The sequence below is a fragment of the Linepithema humile genome, chromosome 1 (genome assembly GCF_040581485.1).
Source record: "Linepithema humile isolate Giens D197 chromosome 1, Lhum_UNIL_v1.0, whole genome shotgun sequence".
NCBI lineage: Eukaryota > Metazoa > Arthropoda > Insecta > Hymenoptera > Formicidae > Linepithema > Linepithema humile.
The window spans coordinates 18,211,339-18,236,616 of record NC_090128.1 but is presented as its reverse complement, the minus strand read 5'-3'; the positions used below and the strand labels follow the sequence as shown (position 1 = coordinate 18,236,616).

The window sequence follows — 25,278 nt, the reverse complement described above, 5'->3', positions numbered from 1 at the left end:
TGTATATTATATGTATATTTATAATAAAGATAAACATATTTTGTGTTTTATTTTGTGTTTTATTTTTATAAGATATTTTCAAATTTTTAAGTCTCTTTTCACTATAATTATAAGTATAATAAATTTTTTAATAATTATAAATATAATACATTTTTTTACTTAAATATTTTACTTAAATTTATAATTTTAATATAATTTTAAATATTTTACTTAAATTTAATTAAGACGCACATAATATCGGAGAATCGTAAAATCGGGAGCGAAATTTCCGTCATCGCATCACGTACTACGCTACGTTGTAAGCTGCTTACGATGCAATTTTTCTTCTTCTTCGGCGAGCAGAAACGTCAGAAATTGTATTTCTAAGCGACTTCTGTCGCGATATGACAACCTTCGCATGCCTTCTCCCAACCGTGCTAGAAATCCATCTAGCGGATCAACAATGTGTGCTGGTTCTTTTAAGGCTTCTATTATAGCAGTTTGTAATACATCGGTCTTTTGCTCTGAAACATAATGTAAGACTTTTAATACATCAATCATGTTATATGCTTGCGTGAACACAATATAAACATACATACATGTTTATTGATTAAAATTTTATTAAGGTATATTGAAATTTTAATATTTAAATAAAATTATTATTATTATTATTAATCTTAGTAAATGAACTATTTCATTTTCAACTCAAATTTTTATTGTAATAATTTATTTTTAAAATATTCCAATTACATTTTATAATATATTTACTTTGTTAAAATTTATTTTTCTTAAAATTTGACTTACTTTTGAGTGCGGACATTTGTCGGGGTACATCCGCATAGTCAGCACTTTGCAACAATCCTGAAAACAAGATAGTAATATATTATTGTAGCGATAAATATTTCAATACGTGTACAGTTATTATCGTCAAAAGACACGGGAGAAAAACATAATAACTAATACTAACTTCTTGAATTTGTGGCCGCTATTCGCGAAGTCATATTGATGACTGTTGGAGAGACGCTTCTGAACGTTGACGGCCGCGGAGAAACGAGAGTTGGTGTGGGCGTTCGTGGAGGATCAGAAGTAGGACTCAGTGCTGGTGGAGAGGCATGAATGGTAGTCGGCGTCCGAGGAGAAATATCAAACCTCACATTATCATAATTCTCGTATTGGTCGAGTGTTCCATATTCTTCACTTTCAGCAACATCATTTGGCAATGAACTCACAGTCCTGGAATAAATAAATAAATAAATAAATAAATAAATATATGTATATATATAGCATCCTATGTGAGCGCATCGAACATGAAAAGTTGTCTTGTACATCTATTTTGAAGAGCTTAAAGAACTTACTGTCGTGTCTCAAGCAAGTCGTTCAAAAATGTCATGATGTCATAAAATCTAAACTTAGGTTTCTTTGATGCACTAGTTTTGGCTGCCGATCCACTGGGAATGTAGCCTTTAACCTTTTTGCGAGCTTTTATGTAATTATCTCTCAAATATTTCCAACGAGCTTTAGCCTCCTCTGGATTAAAAGCCCCTAAAAATTTAATTTCATAATTAATTTATAATGTATAAAATATTTGCATATTTGTATTCACAAAAGATATAGATAGTACCTCCTAGAGTATTTGAAACTTCTGTCCACAACGCATTTTTACGTAAATTGGTTCTTTCATTAGGAGGTATACGATGGTCGTAGAGACCCTTCCTTGCCTTCACTGCTCCAATCAAGAGTTCATCCAAAGTGTCTGTACATACAGGATCTTCCGCAGTCTTTGTATTGCCTTAGATCATTAAACAAATGGATATATTTAATTATTATAATACAATAAAATATGCGCGAAGAATAAAAGAATGCAGTAAACATACGTATTGTCACAACATTATTTTCATCTATATAAATGCGATCTTTGTCCTCCACATAATGTTTGAAGCATTCATGCTCGAAAAAATTAGTGGTAAAACTGAACAGCCACCCACAATACCCACATTTGTGCTGAAAGGATTCAAGCGTGCAATGCAAACATTAAGATGTTCATGCTGCTTTAAAATTTTCAAAAATTCATGCATTTAAAACAAGATAAATATTAGATATTTGAGAAAGAGAAAACAAAGATTTCAAATGTAAAAAATGCAAGTAGCAAGAGTAAGACCTATTTATAACAAACTGCAACCTTAAAATTTTGTATCGACATGCTGTGAGCAGTGACAGATATAAAAAAGCTAAAAAGCTATTATATAAAAAATTAAATATTTGTTAACTTACCCTGATTTGATTATTCATCTTTATAACACACGCAGTTGGGGGCTTCTCAAAACCGAGGGCACTGTTCCTTGGAATGAGTGTCCTTTGTCTCCACAGTGGATTTTCTGGTAGAACAAATAAAAAGGTATTTTCCTTAAAAAGGCACAGTGATGAGAACAAAAGATGAGAGGCCAGCAACGGCCGGATCGTGATGAATCTCATCAAAAACGTGACAAAGTGTTAATAGACACCCGTTTACTCGATTCTTTGTTAATAAGCAAATAAATAAGCAGACCTTTGATAGGATACTTCCTCCAGATAATAAAATAGCTTAGAAGTAAGCACAATACGACCAATTTGAGAGCACTCGTGCACACGTGCATATTAATGAATACAAGATGGCGAGCTGAAACGTCAATACGCACATATCTGCGTTTCTTACGCCAGAAATTGGATTCGACGTAACGGTCATAGCGTAAAAAGCATAAAGTTACTAGACGGAAGCTTGGGACGATGTGATTGGTCGGCGCAAATTTACATGAGTTACGCTTTACGCCAGTTACGCTCCATGTAATGGCACCCTGAGATTCTTATGGTGACTACCCTTTGTAAAAAGATCCACGATGACGTCGCACGAGGATGATTCTCTCATAAGATCGTCGATTATCACCAACTTTGGTGTGAGAGGATCGTGGGAATAATCATGCGCTTGTGGCAACCCCTCGCGAAACTCGATTGCATTTTTCTTTATTTTTCCCGCAGCGTTCCTTTCTTTTTTCTCAAACGCGTATTGAAGTTGTCGATAAGCATCCTGCCATTCGGCGTAATAAAATAAAATTCTTTGGAAAGAAACATCGGCCATTTCGGATAGATATTTGAGAAAAGTTTTTACAAAGACCGTTTTGCCGCATCCAGTGGGACCGCTGACGATAGACGTCCAAGGATGTTTCCAGCGTATGTCCATCTTGCGAAATGAACTCTTCGCCGTTCGCTCGCGCCTTCATAAACGAAAAAAATCAGCGAAACACTATGACGCGATAAGCTTACTGCCCACTGACGGCGGCGGCGGCGGCGGCGGCGGTGACCGCTTGCTCGCGCTAGCGTACAACTCGCGGACTCGAACAAGCTGATTCGGTCCGCGGAGACGCTGGACAAGCGCAACCGCCGAAATTGCTCGCGCCAGCGTCCAAGAGTGGAAACGCTACTTCGCGCGATGAAACGCTTTTTTTTCTCGGAAAAAATGAGGGTTTTATACGGGAAAGTAAGTTAGGAGGAAGAAAAATCTTTAAGAAAAATTATGCGAGAAAACATTTATTTTTACGAATAAAAGTACATGATTTGAGAAAAATAAAAATATTCGTTTTTATTTCTTAAATTTTTCATAGTTTTTACATGGTTTTTATACAATTATACATTTTACATTTTAAAACTAGCAATATTTTCTTAAATTAAATAAAAAAGTTTTTTATTTATACTTTTACAAAAATTTATAAATCTACTTAAAGCTATTTATATAAAGTCGGAAAACACACGCTAACCGTCGACAGCGAAAGAACAATTCTGTAAAAATTATCGAATCGCGTAACCGTAAGGAACGGAACAACGACTATTGATAAATCTACGTTTCAATAGCACAGGAGTACAAGCTTTCACTTCGTCGCGAGTTATTAACTCGTGAAAAGCCGTACGCCGAATTGCTCTGAAACGTAGATTTATCGATGTTCTATGTGACTTTCCTTCTTCTTCTTCTTCTTCACTTTCCTCTTCTCGTCCCTCTCGCTCTTTTTGCAATATTAATTCTCTTATACTATTAAAATTGACTAAGCATGAGTTTGCAAAGTTTAGGGTTATACCCTTTACTTTGCAAACTTCGTGCGTGAGTCCTTCCGGTGTGCGAACAACGTAAGCATAAAATTTCGGGCCACCGGATACAAACGCCTCGATGTAACTACCGGACTCATAGCTTTCGAGTTCGTTCGTCATATCGCCCAAAAAATTACCCGTACGCGACTCGTATTCGGAAGGATCATCGCTGCTTACATAAATGCAAGAATCGGTATCGTAATATAAAACGCGTCGATCTAAGCGTTCTAAATATTTATACAACACTAATCGCGCTAGCGCCGTCGTGTACGCCGCTAAAACGACGTTGGTAAGAGGCGAGGGAACGTCGGCCTCTTCCCGCAGTCGCCATGAAACATACATCGCATCTTCGTTTACCGGCAGTATTTCGGTTATTTCATGTTTGGGGCTTGTGAGCAAACTCGCTAATCGTTGCTGAGTTTTTACGATTTCGGTATTCGTTAGGTTGGGTCGTTGGCCGAATTTCCCCCAAAAAGAATTTAAACACAACTTCGCGACCAAACGTAATCCCGAATTTTTCGCGATATTGTTACTTTCGAGAACGATACCTTCGGTTTCCTCGTAATCACGAAGATATCGTTCTTTAGCCTCGTCATCGGTACATTCACTCGGCCACCCGCTGGCTTCTTGTTTTAATTTTAAAAATGTATTAATATATTCGGCGAATAACCCACCCTGCCGCGTACCGTGATCGTAGCGTGTTGCGTTGTACTGCCAAATCTCGCTAACCTCCGACACGAAATAACCTTTTTCAAGCGCTTTGCGCAATTCGCACGATACCCATGTACCCGTAAATTCACGTTCGGAAGGCCCGTGTTTATAATCTTCGCGTGAAAATGTTTCGCAGCAACTGCGGCACAACGCGAATAACAATTTTCCGCGTACGCGATACGGTAACACGGGGTGAAAGAGATCGCGCGGTGCGAGTACTTTGCAACGTACGAGGCCTTCGACGGAGTCAAAATTGTAATTCGGGCCTTCTCCGATTAGCACCGAACATTCCTCCCCGACATACACCGTGGGATGTCCGATCGGAAAAGTACCCGTTTTTAAAACATACGGATACAGAGAACATACATCGATGTATCGTATCTTCTCTGTACCCGTAATTTCATATCGAGTCGCGACATTCCCCGTACGGCCGCCGTAAAACGCATCGCGCGGATTGAGCGGTTCGTTTTCAACCATTTGATGGTGCTGTAAATATTCCCGCATTACGCTATTTACAGCCATCGCACGATCAAAATCGCACTCCCATTTCTCCGTCACCGTGTATCCGCGTTTTCTAAGACGATATGTCGTTGCGACGGTATGCTCATAACGCAAATCGATCGTATCCCTACGTTCACTGTTTACGGAGAGGTTACTGTCGCGGTTGATTCTAAAGCACGACGGGCAACCGTGCCAAAAACATCCGTGAAATTGAAACACGTGATGTCGCGTTACGCCGTTTTCTAACGATTCGTAATATCCGTCGACGAGTGTGCCGTCGAGTACGCGATATTCGCGGGTACGCCCTGCGTGAATAAAGGTCCGTTTATACGTGTCCGTACCGTGTCCGTACCGTACACGTCCGTGCACGGATGCTAGATTCGATTCCATATGATTAAATGTAAGTATTTACACTATTCCGTATCCGTGCCGTCCGTGTCCGTACCGGCACCGCAGATATCGTTGGCGACGATATTTTCACGGACCGGACGGCACTGAACGTGTCGGTACTGACAAATGTAAATAGGCTTCAGTGTAGCATTCAGATTTTTGAGTCTCATTTTGTATCAATCTGCGATATTGAGAGCATTCTTTTAAAATAAAGAAATAGATTATGATAGAATTATTTCAACAAAATTGATAGAATTAGTGCAACAACACATCGAATTATACGATCTTTCCCATCCAAAATATCTTGATGGAATTTATAAAGAAAAACTGTGGCAGAGTATTTCTCAAGAACTTGACCAACCAGGTAATTTTACTCATGATAAATATTATTTTACAAATAAATTTTTATATTCATTAAACATCATTTTATTTGAAGAAAAAATACACAATTCTCTTCAAAAATTTATACATATGTAGGAACGTGTTTTCGCTAGCCGGTTCTCTCCATCTTGTATATTGTTTTCGTATTTTATTATCAATTAAATTGAGTAACACATTAAAAGCATGTTCTGACATTCTAAAATATTGATAAAATTTAGTTGCATCATAAAAAAATTCTTTATATGTAAAATGTAAAAAATTCATCTTTTGTTTTTCGTTTTGTCCATGCTTTATGAACCCATAAAATCCGTTTTTTTTTTTTTTTAAGATTTCTCTTCGTCTAAAATTAATGCTATTACCGCTAATTCGTTTATCGATAGCTTTGCCATGTTCACAGTTCAGATGTATGTCTCAAGACTGATGTTTCAAAATATTCACGGATGCGAGCCGGATATGTGTAAATTAAAGGTCCGTACCTTAAAGGTCCGTTTATACATATCCGTACCGTATCCGTACCGTGTCCGTACCGTACCGGCAAGATTCGATATGAGTATTTAAAATTCGTTAAATAAATTTCGTTATATTGTTGAAAGTGATAAATTTAGAAAATTGATCGATTTTACGAACATTATGTCTCTTATAGTTGGAATCGGAGTGTTATTGTGTACAAAACGCATTTTTGCTAAAAAATTACATACATTGTATTTAAAATATTATATTTTAAGCCTTGTAAAAAAAATAAGTAGACTATAAAACTTTATGATATTTTATTTTCAATTTACGTATTTTAATTCTTTTTATATTCAACGTCGAGTTATCATGAAGACTTTATCGAAAGTCTGTCTTTTTATTTCAAATGTGTATAACGATAATTTTTGGTATTATAAGAATTTCGAGAAACAATTTTACAAATTCCCCAATTTTCATAATTTTAAATCATTGCACTAATCTCGTTTAAAATTGTATTCAAATATTATAACAATATATTGTATATTCCATTTTCTTTACAGGAGGACATTTCGGATAAAAATTGACGACGCGATAACAATTATAATGAAAAGCTATGCAATTGTACATCAACAACAAAAGGAGAAGCGATACTGATGACGCTACAAATTGGGAAGCGACATTCACTCACTTGGGCAACCATACTGGATATTTTAATTATGATAAACAAGTTATACGACAAAGACGTATTACCGACTTCAAAGTATAAATTATTTAAAAACTTTTCGATACAAGACACTTCATTTAAGCATCACATATTCTGTACGAACTGCGAAACGTACCTTGGCGTTCGTGTAAATTTAAAGTCAAAAGAAATATTTACATGTAACAATTGTTCGGCGAGCTTCGATGAGCAATCAGCCTCATATTTTGTGACTTTCGATTTTGCTGTTCAAATCAAGAATTTACTGAATGATCAAACAATTATAAAAAACATTCAGTATCGGTTTGAACGAAAAGAGATTGGTGTAATGTCGGATATATACGATGGCGCCGTATATTCGAATCTGGAACGTTCGGGACAACCGTTATCTAATAAATGGAATTTATCATACACTTTTAATACTGATGGATATATATATATATATATATATATATATATATATATATATATGTCAGCCCAGTAAATCAAGTAAAATATCGGTTTGGCCTATATATGCCATGATCCACGAATTGACTCCGGAATTGCGAGGTAAAAATATGCTTTTAGTCGGATTATGGGTACATAAAAATCAGCCTAATATGAATTTATTTCTGAATCCGTTTATTACCGACGCGAATGCACTTGCAACTAAAGGAATTAAATGGTATTATAAACAACAAGAAATAATTACAAAAGTTTTACCAATATGCTGCTGTGTCGATTCCGCTGCCCGATGCAGTCTCCTTTGCATGAAAAAATTTAACGGTTCATATCTTAGAACATATATACTGGAAGGGGCATAGCTGACTTGCCGTTGTCCTCAACATCTATCTATCCTTGTCTGTACATTTTATTGCAATACGCATGCGTCGATTATGTTGATGTGTGTGATGACAAACTAGACAAGCTTATCTATGACAAGCCTTCCAATATAATCAAGTCTAAAGAAATAATCATAAAAAAGTATACAAAACTAATACTATTTAAACATCAATGAAGTTTTTAAATATTTTTTTTATTATTTATTATAATAATTTTTATTGTACTAGTTACTATATATACAAGATATAATTAAAATAAGATAACAAACTTTAGAGGAGCGAGAATATTACATAATAATAAATATTACTTTTTTATTTTTCATTAATAATATATATTTTATATCAGTAACAGTGGGTTTGTGTGTGTGTGTGACGGACATATGTTGATGTCAAATTTTGTTTCATGTTTGGTCTCGCTCCTCAAAGTTTGTTATCTTATTTTAGTTCATCCTGTACATCCTGTATATAATTATTGTTCATTACAGTATTTGTTTTTGGTTATGTGCATCATTATTTTTATTTTATTTTGCAAGACTCTATTATTACATATTACTACATATTATTATATATAATTTATAATATATTGCAATTATATTATAATATAACTTAAAGAATAAATTGTGGCTGCGTTCCCATTTCGTCTCACTCAGTGCAGTATCCAGTGGCCGCCATTTTGCTGGATACTGCACTGGAGAAGCGTTCCCAATTTACTGGACTGGCTAGTGGCTAGTGACAGTCTCGCACACGTATTAGCTCATAACCTAAATAAAATTGTTAGTTAATATGTAAATAGTGTTGAAGCAATTATTGTTAGTAAAGATTATTATATCGGTAAGTAAATATTTCAATTAGCAATGTATTAATAAGTGTTAGCGTTATTTTTAAATATTATAACGACGATTATACCGATTATTTGCTTGTATAACTTCACATTTAAAAACAATAAATTATTGTATATAATGTTTATTGTATATAATTATTGTACATAATTTTATTTTTTCAGTACACATTGATTTTTTTTATTATTATTATTATTATTATTATTATTATTTATTATTTACATTTCCCGGCCGACGACATTCTGAACGAGGTACGATTGTCACTAGCCAGTCCAGTAATTTGGGAACGCTTCTCCAGTGCAGTATCCAGCAAAATAGCGGCCACTGGATACTGCACTGAGTGAGACGAAATGGGAACGCAGCCTGTTATAATCAAATTTTCAAATGCCTTCCACCTATTTTAAATCTTTCTACTTTCAATTTAAGCGGTTATTCATTCGCGCAAGCGCATTGACCGATTTCGTACAGACAAAGATAGATAGATGTAGGGGACACTTTTGTTATGTGTATTTAAATAGGCTATGCCCCTTCCAGTATATATGTTCTAAGGTTCATATGGCTGCACATTTTGCGAACATCCGACAAAAAGCGTCAATAGTTACATAAAATACCCGATATCAGTTGATGTACCGCCGGATCGGACCGATACATCAATTCGAGAAAACATGATGACTAATGATAACACGAAAGGTGTTCAAGGTCCCTCCGTTCTTATGAATCTGCAACACTTTGATTTGGTGAGAGGCATGGTCCCGGATTACATGCATTCGGTATTACTAGGTGTCATCAAATTTTACACAGAGATTCTTCTTACATCTGTTGGCGAACCCTATTATGTTGGGTCACCAAATTGCATACGTATTATCAATAAAGGCTTAAAGTCTATTGTTTGTCCCTCGGTTATTACTCGACTGTCAAGAAGCATCGATGAACGTCGTCTTTGGAAAGCCTCGGAATGGCGGTCTTGGCTCATATGGTATTGTTTAATTTGCTTCAAAGGTATATTGCCACAAAAATATTTATTGCACTTGGCACTTCTCGTTACTGCAATACACATTTGTTTACAAAAATCGATAAGTCATAGTATGATAAGTACAGTTAACGAGCTATTGTTAAAATATGCCATACAAGTGCAGAGTTTCTTTGGAGAGCATGCAATGAGATATAACATTCATCTACTTCTTCATATACCCTCGAGAATTAGGAATTGGGGACCATTATGGACAACCAACACTTTTCTCTTTGAAAACGAAAATAGATTGCTTTTGCAAATGAAAACAAGTCCTTATCGCGTAGCTATTCAAATTGCACGGCGGTATGTTTTTTACAGGTCAATTCCGGTTTTTCAAATTAATATTATAATTGGTGAGCGAAACACACAATTTTGCGAAGAAATATGTGTCAATAAAAAATTGAAATTTTATTTAAAAGTAGGAAATTGTACGTTGCTAGGTTCAGGAAAAGAACATACTCTTCTACCTGTCGAAAGTGCTTGCTTATTTGAATTGCTCCCTCGTAATTGTTTATCGTACAAAAAAGTTATTGTGAATGGTGTAAGATTTACAAGTACATCATACAATCGGTCCCGTAAAACCAACGATTCTGTAATTGTTACTCATGATGGTCTTAAAGGTTTAATTACTAATAATTGTTCTTTTAATATTGACAGCGAAGATGGTAATGCGAATAAAAAAGTAATCATTTTTTTCCGACAAATATTGGTCATAAATGAACCTTATCTGACATCAACTCATGTTAAGGTGAATCATATTCAAAGATGTTACGCTAATCAAGATGGGCCATTATATTCATGTTATCCGGAATCATTGAAAGGACAATGCATTATAATGCAAAGAAGTGGTCAATCTTATATCAGCGAAATACCAAGAGGATGCCTGGGTGTTTAATATATATATTAATGTAGAACGATATTATATTAAGTAATATCTTTTTTTATATGCGTATTCTTTGAAGAATAATATTTTGTTATGATGTATAAATAAAAATAATTGAATATATATGTAACATGTAGTTTTTTTTAAATTTTGCATCCAAACGTTGCAAATCTAAATCAAGAAATCTTTCACTTGTTCCTTACGAAACATTGTAAAGCGCATTGCAACTTACAGAATATTTATTATATATTCAGTACATTGTTCAACATATCGAAAAAATTCTTTGCGTGATTTGAAAAAATTTATCGCAGTAAAACGCAGTATGGCGTAGTTTTACCGAATAACTAAAAAAAACTATAAAAAACTACATCCCATTCTGAGTTATTCGTAGTGACATGTAGAGTAATGTAGAGCGGCGTGGATTGTTCGAAAAATAAAGAAATCCTACACCAACTCCGTACAAATTCATGGTAAGACGTAGAGCGGCAGAGTTTTCTCAAAGACCAACGAAATTCTACGCTCGTTTCGTAGAAATGTATAATAGAGCGTAAAAAGGCAAACTAATTCGTGCAAATATTTACGCATTTCTACTACATTCTAAAAAATTTAAATCGTATAGTATTCCGTAATTGTTTGTAGTTGCAAGTTGCTTAGCGTACTTTTTCGTAGATATTTTTCCGTCAGGGTAGCGATATTGTAAAAAGTGTCAAAATAGAAAGAGTCATAATGGAAGAGTCATTGATGATTCACTACTATTACTGTCACTCATTTCATCAATTAAAAACATTGTCACATTGATAGCGCAATTTATTGTGGAATCCATTTTGATTTTCCGCTTCTAATGCGTTCAATATTGTTCCGTTTCAAAGCATGTATCATGCGCATAATGAAACGAAACGCAACCAATGCGCTAAGCATTAGCGATGCAAATGATGCGTGCTATGCGCAAAACGGAACGCAACCTAACTAATAATTGCTAACAAACGCCGCCCCCCGTTGAAAGGACGTGCTTTCAAAATGCCATTGCAAACACACTTACAAACTATGAAATTGCCGCATGCAAAATAAAAACAAAAGGAACTATGAACCGACGCAAAAAAAAATGAGAGGTAAACGAAATGTAGAATAGTAATAGCGCCACATGATCGGGTCCTCACTGTTAAATCTGTAGTGTCAAATTTAACTCAAATTGTGTCACTTTTAACTATTTTCATATGTCGCCATTTCTCCTACTAAATATGTAGTTAATTTAACTAAGACAATGGAGTTAAATCAGGGCTGCACAACTCAGGCGAGCCGACTAGCCAAGTAGTAACGCTGCGATATTTCCCCACCATTGACCACGCGCCTACCACCCCAGATAGCACAAGACATTCTTTGAACGTTCTATTTATATTCTAAATATATTCTGAAAAGGAATATTTCTATTGAATGTTCTACGCACATTAATAGAACGTTCCAGTTATGACTAATAAAGAACATTCCCAAAGATTGTTCTATGAATGTTTTATGAATACGCAGGTTTTGAATGTTCTCTATGATACATACTCTGGTGATATCTTTTCAGATCATTCACAGAACATGCTCAATATACCGCACAGTACTTATGAATGTTCACTGGATATTCTCTGAATGTTACTTGAATGTTCGCTGAATATTCATTAAATATCCACCAAATATTCCTTGTACATTCATATTGTACATTTTTGTGCATACGCATTTTCTGTTTTTTATTGATTAAGACTAACCTAAAAAATTCATTACATTATTGAAATATTTAGTTCGTTATCGCCTCTATAAAAAAATTACATCATTAAAGAAAGTATAAAAAAATAAAATAAGTTATTAAAACATACGATGAAACGCAAGTGTTCAAATACGACTTTCTACAGAAAAGTAGCACAAGGCACACAAATGTGTTTGGAAGTTTTAAGGGAAAATGTGAGTGATACTTTGGAAAACGTTCAAGCACAGATTTTTCCATATAACGGAGAATTATCTGACACTTCTGATAATGAAATGCCAAAACCACCAGATGAGGTACGTATGAATATTACAAATTGTAATACAGATGAAGTTCCAGAAGAAATTAATACCAATGATGAGATCAATGTCCCAATACCTATCAATAACGATGAAGATGTTCACCTAAATGAAAATAATGATATTCCAGTAGAATTTTCATATAAATTACGTTCGTAGGCACATAAATATAACATAACGCGTGTAGCTATGGGAGATCTTTTAAAAATGCTTAAAACATTACCGTATCTAGAGCATTCAAACTTACCGAATGATCCAAGAACATTTTTTAATACTCCTCGTCACATTATTCTTAAGAATATGGAATCAGGAACATATTCCTATTTGGGATTAGAAAGTGCACTTCAAAAATTAAGTGCTTCAATTGGCGATGTTTTAGAAAAGATTGAGCTATTAGTAAATATTGACGGTCTACCATTAAGTAAAAGCTCACGAAGTCACGTTTATCCCATTCTCTGTTCATTAGCAGATTATCCAAAAAACATATTCATGATTGCTATTTATTATGGTTATGAGAAGATCAAGAATTACAATGCTTTCTTGAAAGACTTCACAAACGACTGTATTCATTTCACAAACACAGGGTTTACATATAATGGACGCAATATACCATTTAAAATCAAAGGGTTCATTTGCGATGCTCCTGCCAAATCTGACATTACGTATTGTAAAAGCCACACTGGTTTTTTTGCATGTACGAAATGCATACAAAAGGGAAAATATATTAAAGATAGAGTAACATATCCCAAATTACGTTGCGATAAAAGAACGCACATTGATTTTATTCGTCAAAGTCAACCTCAACACCACAAGGGAAGATCGATTCTTGAAACGATACCTAATATTGACATGATAAAACATTTCCCTCTGGAGTACACGCACTTAGTTTGCCTTGGTGTTGTGAAAAAATTAATAGTAGACATGTGGACATTTGGAACACGTTTAAACAAATTGCCAAGGGAAGCTACAAGCAGAATATCCGATTCACTTATTTCATTTCAAAATCATGTACCTGATGAATTTGTTAGAAAAACAAGACCATTGATTGAAGTGAAACGTTGGAAAGCAACCGAGCATAGATTTTTTTTGTTGTATTGTGGACCAGTTGTATTGAAAAATATATTATCCGCTGATAAATACGTACACTTCTTAGCTTTACATGTCGCTATTAAAATTTTATTGTTGGAAAGTCATCGTGAGGAATATTCAGATTATGCCCATTCATTGCTTAAATATTTTGTGCACCAATTTAAGGTTTTATATGGGACAGAATATATTTCACACAATGTACACGGTTTACTCCATGTGGTCGACGATTGTAAACTATACGGAAATTTACATTCTTATAGCGCATTCCCGTTTGAAAATTACTTACAGTACGTGAAACACTTAATAAAAAAACCAAATCAACCAATAGCTCAAATTGTTCGTCGCATAAAAGAACACGAATCTCTGCAAAATAATGTTAATGATATTCGAAATGATAGAAGCGAAAAAATCTTTAAACATGAGCATAATACAGGGCCTTTAATACCGACAAGAAATTTTACTGTTCAATATAAGAAGATGATAACATACAGTTATTCGTTCAGCACAAGCGTTGCAAATAATTGTTGCTATTTAAAAGACAGATCCATTATTTTAATTGAAAATTTTGCAAAAACAAATCATCAGTATTATGTAATTGGAAAAAGATTTTGTAATGTTACCAACTATTTTTCAGAACCTTGTAATTCTGCTTTTTGAAACATTTATTTAGTTAATGCTCTTGATAGAAATTGTTCAGCATGGCCAGTAACTGATATTTTGGGAAAGTTTGTTCGATTTCCCGAAAATGATGCTTTCGTAGTTATTCTGCTCATTCATACTCATTAAATAAAATAAATAAATATCTTGTACAATGTAGTGTTAAAAATTACTTTCTCATAGTAAACGATTTACATTTAGAATTAATATAAGTATGTATATACTTAAAGCTTAAAATTTCATTGTACACGCCATTTTAGTTTCTTGACTTCTTTTGTTTAAAGCGTCGTCTACAATAGAGCCGTAAGCCGTAAGAAATGGACCAATCACAAACAAATTATAGAAGAATAATCGGCTGTTGTAGACGACGTTCAATTGTTTGTCGTTGTCATCGTGATTAATCGTCAAGAAGTTTCTGTACAATACACGAGCATGTACCTTGGAATAATCTACATATGAAATATTAGTGAATTGTTGTGACACACGTGTAAATTGATCAATATAGAAATTTGAAACGTACGTGATACAAAATGAAAAAGTGGACGATTGTGCTGTTTTTAGGAGAAAATGATGTCGAAGCTGTGCCGGTAAATTGGTTAAATGGTGATGTTTGTTATTGGCCTCCATATAATACACACAAAGTAGGGAAAGCTATTTCTTCCTGTGAAGATCCAGATATATCTACATGGACCTTGCACGAAATACGAAAATTAGGAAAAGGATGCAATTATGGTAAGAGTGATAAACAGTACTTCATTTATAAAAAATAATATTTTATTTAATTATATAAAAATATAATATTGTATTCAAATAAAAATAAATGCATTTATCGTCCCAATCAATATACTTCTTAAATTCACATTAATTTTTTTCAACTATCTCGCGATAAAAAGTATAACTTTTATAAAAATGAACTATATCTTTTCAGACTCATTAATCGAAGCCAAGAATAAGGCAAAGAGAGCTGAGGATACTTCGGACATCAATAATTCTGAAAAGGAAAATTCAAAAAGAATTAGCAAGAAACCTAAATTTTTTTATGAGACTTCAGATGTTCAATCGGCATCTGATGATGATATTTCAATGAGTGAAAACGATTTAACTGAGATTCCAATGGAATTACCATTGTCGCCTGCATTTTCCTCTACTATATCAAGTGTTGATCTATCTGCAGGTATATATTTTTCTACAAAATTGTATTGTAACAAATTTTTTTGTAGAGCAAGACGTAGTATTTTTAATAAATATTACAATTATTTAAATTTCAGGATTTGTAAAGTCTTTGAAGCCAATTTCAAGAGAGAGTGCTATGTTAAAACAGTCGCTGATTACTTCTCCTTTACTTACAAATAATAATGTAGAAGATGCTAAAGGTTCGTCATATTTTTCCACAAAATTGAATTACCTATATATATCCGTATTACACTCACCCGAAAAAAAAGCGGTACACTGAAAATGTGGGAAAAATTCATCAAATTTCAACTGACGATAACTTCGTAAATAATAAAGATAGAAAGTTCTATAAAATATGGAAATGAAGCTAAAAATCTCTACTTTAAGAATCAATTTATTTCAATGTTGCAAAATAAATTTATTGAAAATGGCGGATGACAAAGCGCGAGCATGCAAAATTGAAAAATAATGGTTCGAGTTTGCGACGGTGCACGGTATAAACAAAAAATTGTAGCTTATTGGGATCAAAAGCGTACGAAAGTACAGAGTCTCCTCTTTAAAATGCTTTTTTATGCATCTCGATACGATGATTTTTCGCCGAGAGATTCGCATTTGAAGAAAAAGGCAGATTCTTACTTTACAGGAAGAAATAGCTTTCCCTACTTTGTGTGTATTATATGGAGGCCAATAACAAACATCACCATTTAACCAATTTACCGGCACAGCTTCGACATCATTTTCTCGTAAAGAAAAAGGCAGATTCTTACTTCAAATGCGAATCTCTCAGCGAAAAATCATCGTATCGAGATGCATAAAAAAGCATTTTAAAGAGGAGACTCTGTACTTTCGTACGCTTTTGATCCCAATAAGCTACAATTTTTTGTTTATACCGTGCACCGTCGCAAACTCGAACCATTATTTTTCAATCAATTGTTTTGCATCCGAAGGAGATGTCTGCAGATCTTTTGTGATTTCTCCGCCCTGACTTTTTGTTTATGCTCGACCGCACATTGCGAGAAGAGTGCTTGATTTCTCTTGATCTTTTTCTTTCGAGACGCGTTACTTATTCGTACGACTTCGTCAAAGTAAACAATAATTAATCTTTTCGCATTGAAATTATTGGTCAATTATGGCGACGATAAGTCCTGAAAAAGCTGCTCAAGTTGTAGCGTTAATTGAAGATGGGAGAAGTCGAAGGTACGTTGCTGAGGCACTTGATTTATCAATGTCAACCGTGCAACGTGCTTATGCTAGGTACTTGGAGACTAATTCTGTCCAAAGAAGACCTGGTTCGGGATGTCCTCGTTGTACGAATGAAAACGATGACCGATTTATTGTTTTAAATTCATTAAGAGACAGACATCGAACGGCTGTTCAAATTCGAAACAATTTAAGAGATGTCCGCGAATGTAATGTATCCGTTGACACTATTCGAAACAGATTAGCGGAACACGGTCTTTTTCCGCGCAGGCCAGCAAATGTACCTTCGCTTATGCGTCGCCATCGCGTAACTCGACTCAATTTTGCTGTCGAGCATGCAGGCTGGACATATGCAGAATGGAGTACCGTTCTTTTTAGCGACGAATCTCGTTTTTGTCTGTATTCTTCAGACGGACGAGAACGAGTATACCGTCGCGTTGGAGAACGATTTGCAGACTGTACTGTAAGTGAGAGGCCTAGCTACAATGGTGGCTCTGTAATGGTTTGGGCAGGAATTTCTGCGAATGCTCACACAGATCTCCACTTTTTTGACGCAAACATGAACGCAGATGTATACGTGGAAGACGTACTCATACCGTACGTTGTTCCGTATGCGCACTTCATCGGAGAGGACTTTTTGTTTATGCAAGACAATGCTCGACCGCACGTTGCGAGAAAAGTGCTTGATTTCTGCGATGAAGTTGGCATAAATCGACTCGAATGGCCAGCAATGAGTCCAGATTTAAATCCCATTGAACACCTATGGGACAATATTAACAGAAAAGTACGAAATCATATACCTGCTCCTCAGTCATTGCCAGAACTTCGAAGAGTTCTTGAAATAGAGTGGAATGACATTACGCAGACTGAAATTAGAACACTAATAAGAAGTATGCCTCGTCGCATGAATGAGGTAATACGCGCACGAGGAGGTCATACCCATTATTAATATACGCGCGCGCACACACAATTGTACACGCACCACCGGGAGGGTTTGGAGTCGTAAAATATCGTGGATCTAACGAGCCATGAGGTCCTTATCCCAGTGGTGCACGCGCACACACACGCATGCACGCGCACGCACGCACGCACGCACGCACGCACGCGCACGCACACACACATACACACACACGGACGCACAGACACACGCACGCACACACACACACACACACACACACACATACACACGTGCCAACATGTGCACACGGGATCAGATTTCTGCCACGTCCACGCCGTTGATCCTGGGTAACGCCAAGAGCAGAATTGACACTTATAACCGTAAGGAGAGTTTGGAGTTTTAAAATACCGCGGAGCTGATAACCACAGAATTCTTATTCTTGCAATTCGGTCTGGTTCAAAATTGAATATCTCGGCACGTAATACAGCTAGCAGGATTTTTTAAAAACCATTTTAAAAGTTTGGATGTCTAGTGTTCGAAAATTCATAACGCAATAATGTGTGATAACTTTCTCCAAAATGGCGGATGACAAAGCAAAAGCATGCGAAATTGAAAAATAATGGTTCGAGTTTGCGACAGTGCACGGTATAAACAAAAAATTGTAGCTTATTGGGATCAAAAGCGTACGAAAGTACAGAGTCTCCTCTTTAAAATGCTTTTTTATGCATCTCGATACGATGATTTTTCGCTGAGAGATTCGCATTTGAAGTAAGAATCTGCTTTTTTCTTCAAATGCGAATCTCTCGGCGAAAAATCATCGTATCGAGATGCATAAAAAAGCATTTTAAAGAGGAGACTCTGTACTTTCGTACGCTTTTGATCCCAATAAGCTACAATTTTTTGTTTATACCGTGCACCGTCGCAAACTCGAACCATTATTTTTCAATTTTGCATGCTCGCGCTTTGTCATCCGCCATTTTCAATAAATTTATTTTGCAACATTGAAATAAATTGATTCTTAAAGTAGAGATTTTTAGCTTCATTTTCATATTTTATAGAACTTTCTATCTTTATTATTTACGAAGTTATCGTCAGTTGAAATTTGATGAATTTTTCCCACATTTTCAGTGTACCACTTTTTTTTCGGGTGAGTGTATAAATATATTATAATTATATATATATGATATATATTACATTATACATTATTACCTTTTATGCAAGAACATATGGTTGTATTTTTAAATAATATTTTGCCGTCGACCTTCTTAACTGCCGTGAATTTCAATGCAAGATCTCTAACTAAGTATTTCTTTAATACGCTAGTTAGAGATCTCACTAACGCCATACTGGTATCAATTGATGTCCACATGTTCAATTTCTGAAAAACGAATTATGAATTCAATGAGTATAGAAAATCTACAGAGTATCCAAGAATTCGCAACCAAAACAAATCTGGAGAGAGTGTTTCTTATGACAATGTAATATGATTTGTCCTTGTAACATAAATGGGATCCGAGACACAGTTTGCAAGAAATAAATTTGTTTAAATTTGTTTAATTTTTGAAAGATCTGGACTTATTTTCTTGAAAAGCATGCCTCAGATTCAATTGTTCAGAAGAAATCTAAAATTTTCATAAGGAAACCCCCGTTATTTTAAAGTGCGAATTGGGACATCCTGTATATCATTTTTAATTAAAAATGAACACCTCACAGGCTGCTTAAGTAACATTATAAAATACTTTTTAATTTTATCATAAATTATTTTAAAATTTTTTACATTTTTTATACATTTTCTAAATTATATAACACTTTTGATTATTAGTGGTAAGTATGTTTATAAAAAAGAATGCATATATTTGTGCACATTTTACGCTAAAATCTTCATATATTTGAATCAGACAAAATGTATCACTAACTTATTAATTATCACTGCGCATAGGATACAAGCTGTACCAGTATAACCATTAAAAACTAATTAAGATAAATTTTCTTTGTAAGAAGATGTTCTTTAGACTAAGTTTGTTCGATTACTTATTTGATTTTAATTTCAAAAAATGTTTTGTAATAATGAAAAATAAAATGTATTATTTATATATATATATATATATATATATCAGCCTGTGAGATGCTCTCCCTTAAAACAATTAATATAGCCTTAAATATATTTACAAAATCTTTTCGAAATTCGTCACTTGATTTCAGATCCTTGTCAAATGTCAAGAAGTCGTCCAGTGTTTCAAATGGAATACTAAATCCGTATTTTTCCGAAAAATTTTCGTCAGAAAACGTACCCCGCGTATCAGGACAATAACTCTTTTGAGATTGCAGTATTGTCTTTATTTCATGAATTTCACCCTTTATTTGGGTCAATTGAGTTATGACACTCCTAAACCTTGATAACGTTATACGTGCTAAATCTAAAACAAAATAATACAGTATTCAAAATTAATCGTCCAAATCGTTCAGTACATTAAGTAGATCTGAAAAAAGATTAACAAAGTTTGTACACATGTACGCATATATTCAGAATCGCCCGGAGTAAAATGTTAAAGAGAATGGACTTAACGTTACCGTCATTACTATATTTTTTTCTCTCGTCAAATGTGAAAGAATAATGAGAGTCCCCAGCTGATCCCATTGCTTTGGAAGTTATCGGACGAGTATCGGACATAGTATTTTCCATTGATTCTTTAGAAAACAAAATAAGTCAACTTTTTATAAAAATTTAAATGACCAAATTAAATTTACCTTTATCTCTCTTGCTCATTGATTTTTCTTTCTTTGCGCATTGTTGGTCATTTCTTATTAATGACAGTTCTGCACTTTTATTATCTGAAAACACTGAAACAGACAGAAGGAATAATTCTTATTTAAAGATATTGGAATGATGTCAAAAGTAATATAACAAAATAATATAGTATTCAAGATTAATCGTCCAAACCGTTCAGTATATTAAGTAGATCTGAAAAAAGATCAACAAAGTTATATAATATAAAATATATTAAAATTTTTACCTTTATCTGTAGTACTCGATTTCTTTTTCTTCTTCAGAGATTGTTCGTCATGAAATGAACTTTTTGCCCGTTTATTGCTTAAAATCACTGAAAGATTCGGAAAAGAATAATTATTATGTAAATATGAAAGAAATACCTATTAATCTTGTAATGTAATATGAGATCAAAACATTATATGTACAAACAATTTATATACAACTTTATATAAAAAATGCAGAAAAAAAATTGAAAAAAATTATTTTCAAATTGAAATAACATTAAAATTTTTTAATTTCATCATAATTCTTCATTACCGAATGCCAACGGAACATAGCGAGGTGTTTAAATGATCAAGTTAAATTTACCTTTATCTCTTTTGCTCATTACTTTTTCTTTCCTTGCACACTGTTGGTCATTTCTTATTAATGACAGTTCTGCACTTTCATTATCTGAAAACGCTGAAACAAACAAAAGGAATAATTCTCTCTAAAATTTAAAGATATTAGAATGATGTTAAAAGTAATATGGGGCTATTCAAAAAATAGGTCGCGCAATACTTATACATTTTTACACCCTTACTCCTCTAATAAACGGCTCAATGTTCATTAGAGCTTCCTTTTACGAAGAGAATGTGCTGCCACACTTTAAAATTGGTTTAAGAGGATGCTGAAGTGACGGGCGAACTCCGACGCGAAAGCGCCATCATTTCGATGGTACTAAAAATGAAATGACATTATCGGCGCAGCCTACGGACCTATGCCGCGTAGGTCCGTGTGTACGCATTTGTTTGTAGTGGTGACTCACTACACTGACGTGTGGTCTGTGTACGTGTGTCATCGGAAGTTTGTAAACAAACGATGCTTGCGCTTGTTTCCTCGACTGAAATTTCGTCGCAAAGCTGCAATATAATGTCCGAGAAAACATAAGCGTATACAAGGTGTCAAATAAATACAAACTAAATATGACAAAATAATAAATAAAAAATATACATATAATACTATATATATCATTGAAGAAAAATGTCATATACTTTTCTTACTTTTATCCTTATGTAGTAAATACTAAATAACTAATTAATCAATTAATTAATATATACATATACACATATATTCAATAAATAGTTATCTTTATTTTGTATTTTATATGATAATGACTAAAATAATGAAAGTATATATTATTTCAGTTATATAAAATACAAAATAAAGATAACTATATTCAATATGTATATGTATGTATTCAATAATTAATTAACTTATTTATTTATTTTGTATTTGTTACATAAGAATAAAAATAGGAAAAGCATATAACATATTTTTCCAATTAGACATATAGTATTATACATACATTTTTCAAATAAAATATTTTATCATATCTAACTTATATCTATTAGACACCTTGTATAAGTCTATTTTGTCTCGTATGTACATCATTCGGCCATACGATAGAATTTCAATTGCGAGAAAAAAGGTTAAATGACCTTATAAATTATCTGATAAAATATAAACAGACCACACGTGCAGTAAATTGCTAACTAAAATAAATACGTATTTCTTCAAATCTGTCAGCTGACGTTAGATCGCCTCTGACAATATTTCTAACAATTTGCCAGTTCACGAATAAATCGTTTTTAGCTCTCTTTTTTCTAAACTGTCAGCTGACGTTAGATCGCCTCTGACTATATTTATTAAAAATTGTCAGCTCACAATAGATCGCTTCTGACAATATTTCTTACAATTTGCCAGTTCACGAATAAATCGTCTTTAGCTCTCTTTTTCTAAACTGTCAGCTGACGTTAGATCGTCTGTGACAATATTTATTTAAAATTGTCAGTTCATGATAGATCGCCTCTGACAATATTTCTTACAATTTGCCAGTTCACGAATAAATCGCCTTTAGCTCTCTTTCTTCTAAACTGTCAGCTGACGTTAGATCGCCTCTGATTATATTTATTTAAAATTGTCAGCTCACGAAAGATCTCTTCTGGCTTGTCTTATTCTATATTGCCAGTCCACGACAAAGCCGCCTCTGGCTTGAAGACAAGAATAAGAATTTTCTTCTAATGCCAGTCCACGAGAAAACCGCCTCTGGCTTGTCTTATTCTATATTGCCAGTCCACGAGAAAACCGCCTTTGGCTTGTCTTATTCTATATTGCCAGTCCACGAGGAAACCGCCTCTGGCTTGAAGACAAGAATAAGAATTTTCTAATGCCAGTCCACGAGGAAACCGCCTCTGGCTTGAAGACAAGAATAAGAGTTTTCTAATGCCAGTCCACGAGAAAACCGCCTCTGGCTTGTCTTATTCTATATTGCCAGTCCATGAGAAAACCGCCTCTGGCTTGTCTTATTCTATATTGCCAGTCCACGAGGAAACCGCCTCTGGCTTGAAGACAAGAATAAGAGTTTTCTAATGCCAGTCCACGAGAAAACCGCCTCTGGCTTGTCTTATTATATATTGCCAGTCCACGAGGAAACCGCCTCTGGCTTGTCTTATTCTTTATTGTAAGATACTTTTATTACGTCATATGCTTTATGTATATATATATATATAATGTATATTATATGCTCCACATTATCTATATTTATATCAAAATATTTTTCTAAGAAATTGACATCATTTTGTATACTCTTTTTACAATAAATGTATATGATATATGCCATATTTTTTATTTCTAAAGCATAAAATATAAAGATATTTTTATTTTTTTGTGTCTATCATTTGTAAAAAAATTTTGATAAAAGAAACAACATTAATTTTGCGACTTGCAATAATCTGTTTCATTATATGCTTCTTTTAAATACTTACACTTAGCCTTATTTTATGTGATTAACTTGGTATTTAAAATACGTATCAAAATCGAAAATGTATTTCTATTACAGTAGAAACGAAACATTCTTGTCTTACAACAGAGAGAAATGGCAAAATATAATATTGTTTAAAGTACAATCCAATAAAAACTGTTAAAATTGAACATTTTAAAAAACCACTGTGATTCATGAAAAATCAGAATTATTATTTCAAAAATATAGATATATTTCGACTGTGTGTTTTAAACTGCACTACACATTCAAAATTCACAGAATAAATTTATTTCTGCAAAGTTGTGTATAATGTCAGTGGAAAAGTGATTTATTTGTTATTACATATACATGATATTTTATCATTCCTTTCTGGTGTAAGACTACAATGTTTTTTTTCTACTGAACTAGAAATTAATTTTATATTTTGATGTGTATTTTAGATACCAAGGAAAACGCATAAAATAAGGCTAGTTGTAAGTATTTAAAAGAAGTATATATTGAAACAGATAATTGCAAGTCACAAAATTAATGTTTTTTTTATCAAGATTTTTTTACAAATGATACATACAAGAAACTAAAAATACCTTTATATTTCATGCTTTATAAATAAGTTATATGACATATACATTTATTATAAAAATATATACAATATACAAAATGATATTCATATAAATGATATACAATATACAAGATGATATAAAAAGTTAATTTTACATAGATACTTTGATGTGAATATACATAATATGGAGCACAGAATATACATAATATATACACATAAAGCACATGAATAAAAGTATTTTGTAGAAATTAGAATATGAATGTATGTAATTAAATAATATAAATGTTTGCAAAAATGTTGCAAAATTTATGTATAATACATACACTTTTTTATCCTTCAGAGTGCCTTCAACCCATTTTTTTCAGCCGGGTTTCGTAGCACATAACACAAACACACACACACGCACAACTAACACACACATAACTAACCTAAAAGATTCTGTATATGACAGATAGCACTGAGAACTGTATAGCGCCTCTATCCAAAAATCTCGGAACTAATCTATAGCTCTTTTTTACCTTATTCTTTCTATATTGCACACATGCTTTACATAAATCTGGAAAAGGGTGGCGTTTTGAAAATAAGTCTCTAAGCTCTATTTTTTTGGTTTTCCATTATTGTTTCATACGCTCTTCTTCGGCACATGGTCTTGTTTTGCAGATTGAAGCAGTATAATTTTGATATAAAAGATATAATTCTTTGAGGTGACATTGTCGGTAAATTTTCAAAAATTTTTTTTATTTTTTGGTTTAAATTTGACCAACTGCCGAAAGATTAGCATATGTACTTTATTTACACCAAAGGATTTGTAATTCTATTAAAGCAATAAAAAACGCCACCCTTTTTAGAAAATTGAAGTTTCGGTCGGTAACAATATGACTTCAGCATCCTCTTAATGGCCAGATCAAAACTTTGTCGGAGTTTGTATCGGGCATAAAATTGTATATTCAATTTCAGAGCAAAAATAAATAAAAAAATGCTGATTCTCAGGCTCCTTAAGAAAAATACGAAAAATACTTACATTCAGTGCTTGCGTCTGAAACTTTTGAACAGGGAGATGAGTCTTCCATGCTTTCTTCCAATCGGG

At 33.7% G+C, this 25,278-nt stretch overlaps 2 protein-coding genes and 1 pseudogene across 2 annotated transcripts; 1 reads left to right on the top strand and 2 right to left on the bottom strand.

Annotated features, from left to right (window-relative positions):
* Positions 1 to 38: 38 nt before the first annotated feature.
* On the bottom strand, positions 39 to 2,663 carry LOC136997350 (uncharacterized). Its single transcript, XM_067348038.1, has 8 exons — positions 2,525 to 2,663; positions 2,251 to 2,354; positions 1,854 to 1,980; positions 1,601 to 1,768; positions 1,335 to 1,521; positions 947 to 1,212; positions 784 to 840; positions 39 to 503 (listed from the first exon to the last, which is right to left on the bottom strand). Exons 1-8 carry the CDS (start codon positions 2,610 to 2,612, stop codon positions 292 to 294), a joined length of 1,209 nt encoding a protein of 402 aa, XP_067204139.1. The 5' UTR covers positions 2,613 to 2,663; the 3' UTR covers positions 39 to 291.
* Positions 2,664 to 9,433: 6,770 nt separating this feature from the next.
* LOC105677794 (uncharacterized) lies at positions 9,434 to 10,121 on the top strand (annotated as a pseudogene).
* Positions 10,122 to 18,960: 8,839 nt separating this feature from the next.
* Positions 18,961 to 22,253, bottom strand: LOC136997352 (uncharacterized). Its single transcript, XM_067348040.1, has 6 exons — positions 21,199 to 22,253; positions 20,855 to 20,941; positions 20,589 to 20,681; positions 20,412 to 20,528; positions 20,010 to 20,257; positions 18,961 to 19,218 (listed from the first exon to the last, which is right to left on the bottom strand). Exons 1-6 carry the CDS (start codon positions 21,215 to 21,217, stop codon positions 19,036 to 19,038), a joined length of 747 nt encoding a protein of 248 aa, XP_067204141.1. The 5' UTR covers positions 21,218 to 22,253; the 3' UTR covers positions 18,961 to 19,035.
* Positions 22,254 to 25,278: the final 3,025 nt, after the last annotated feature.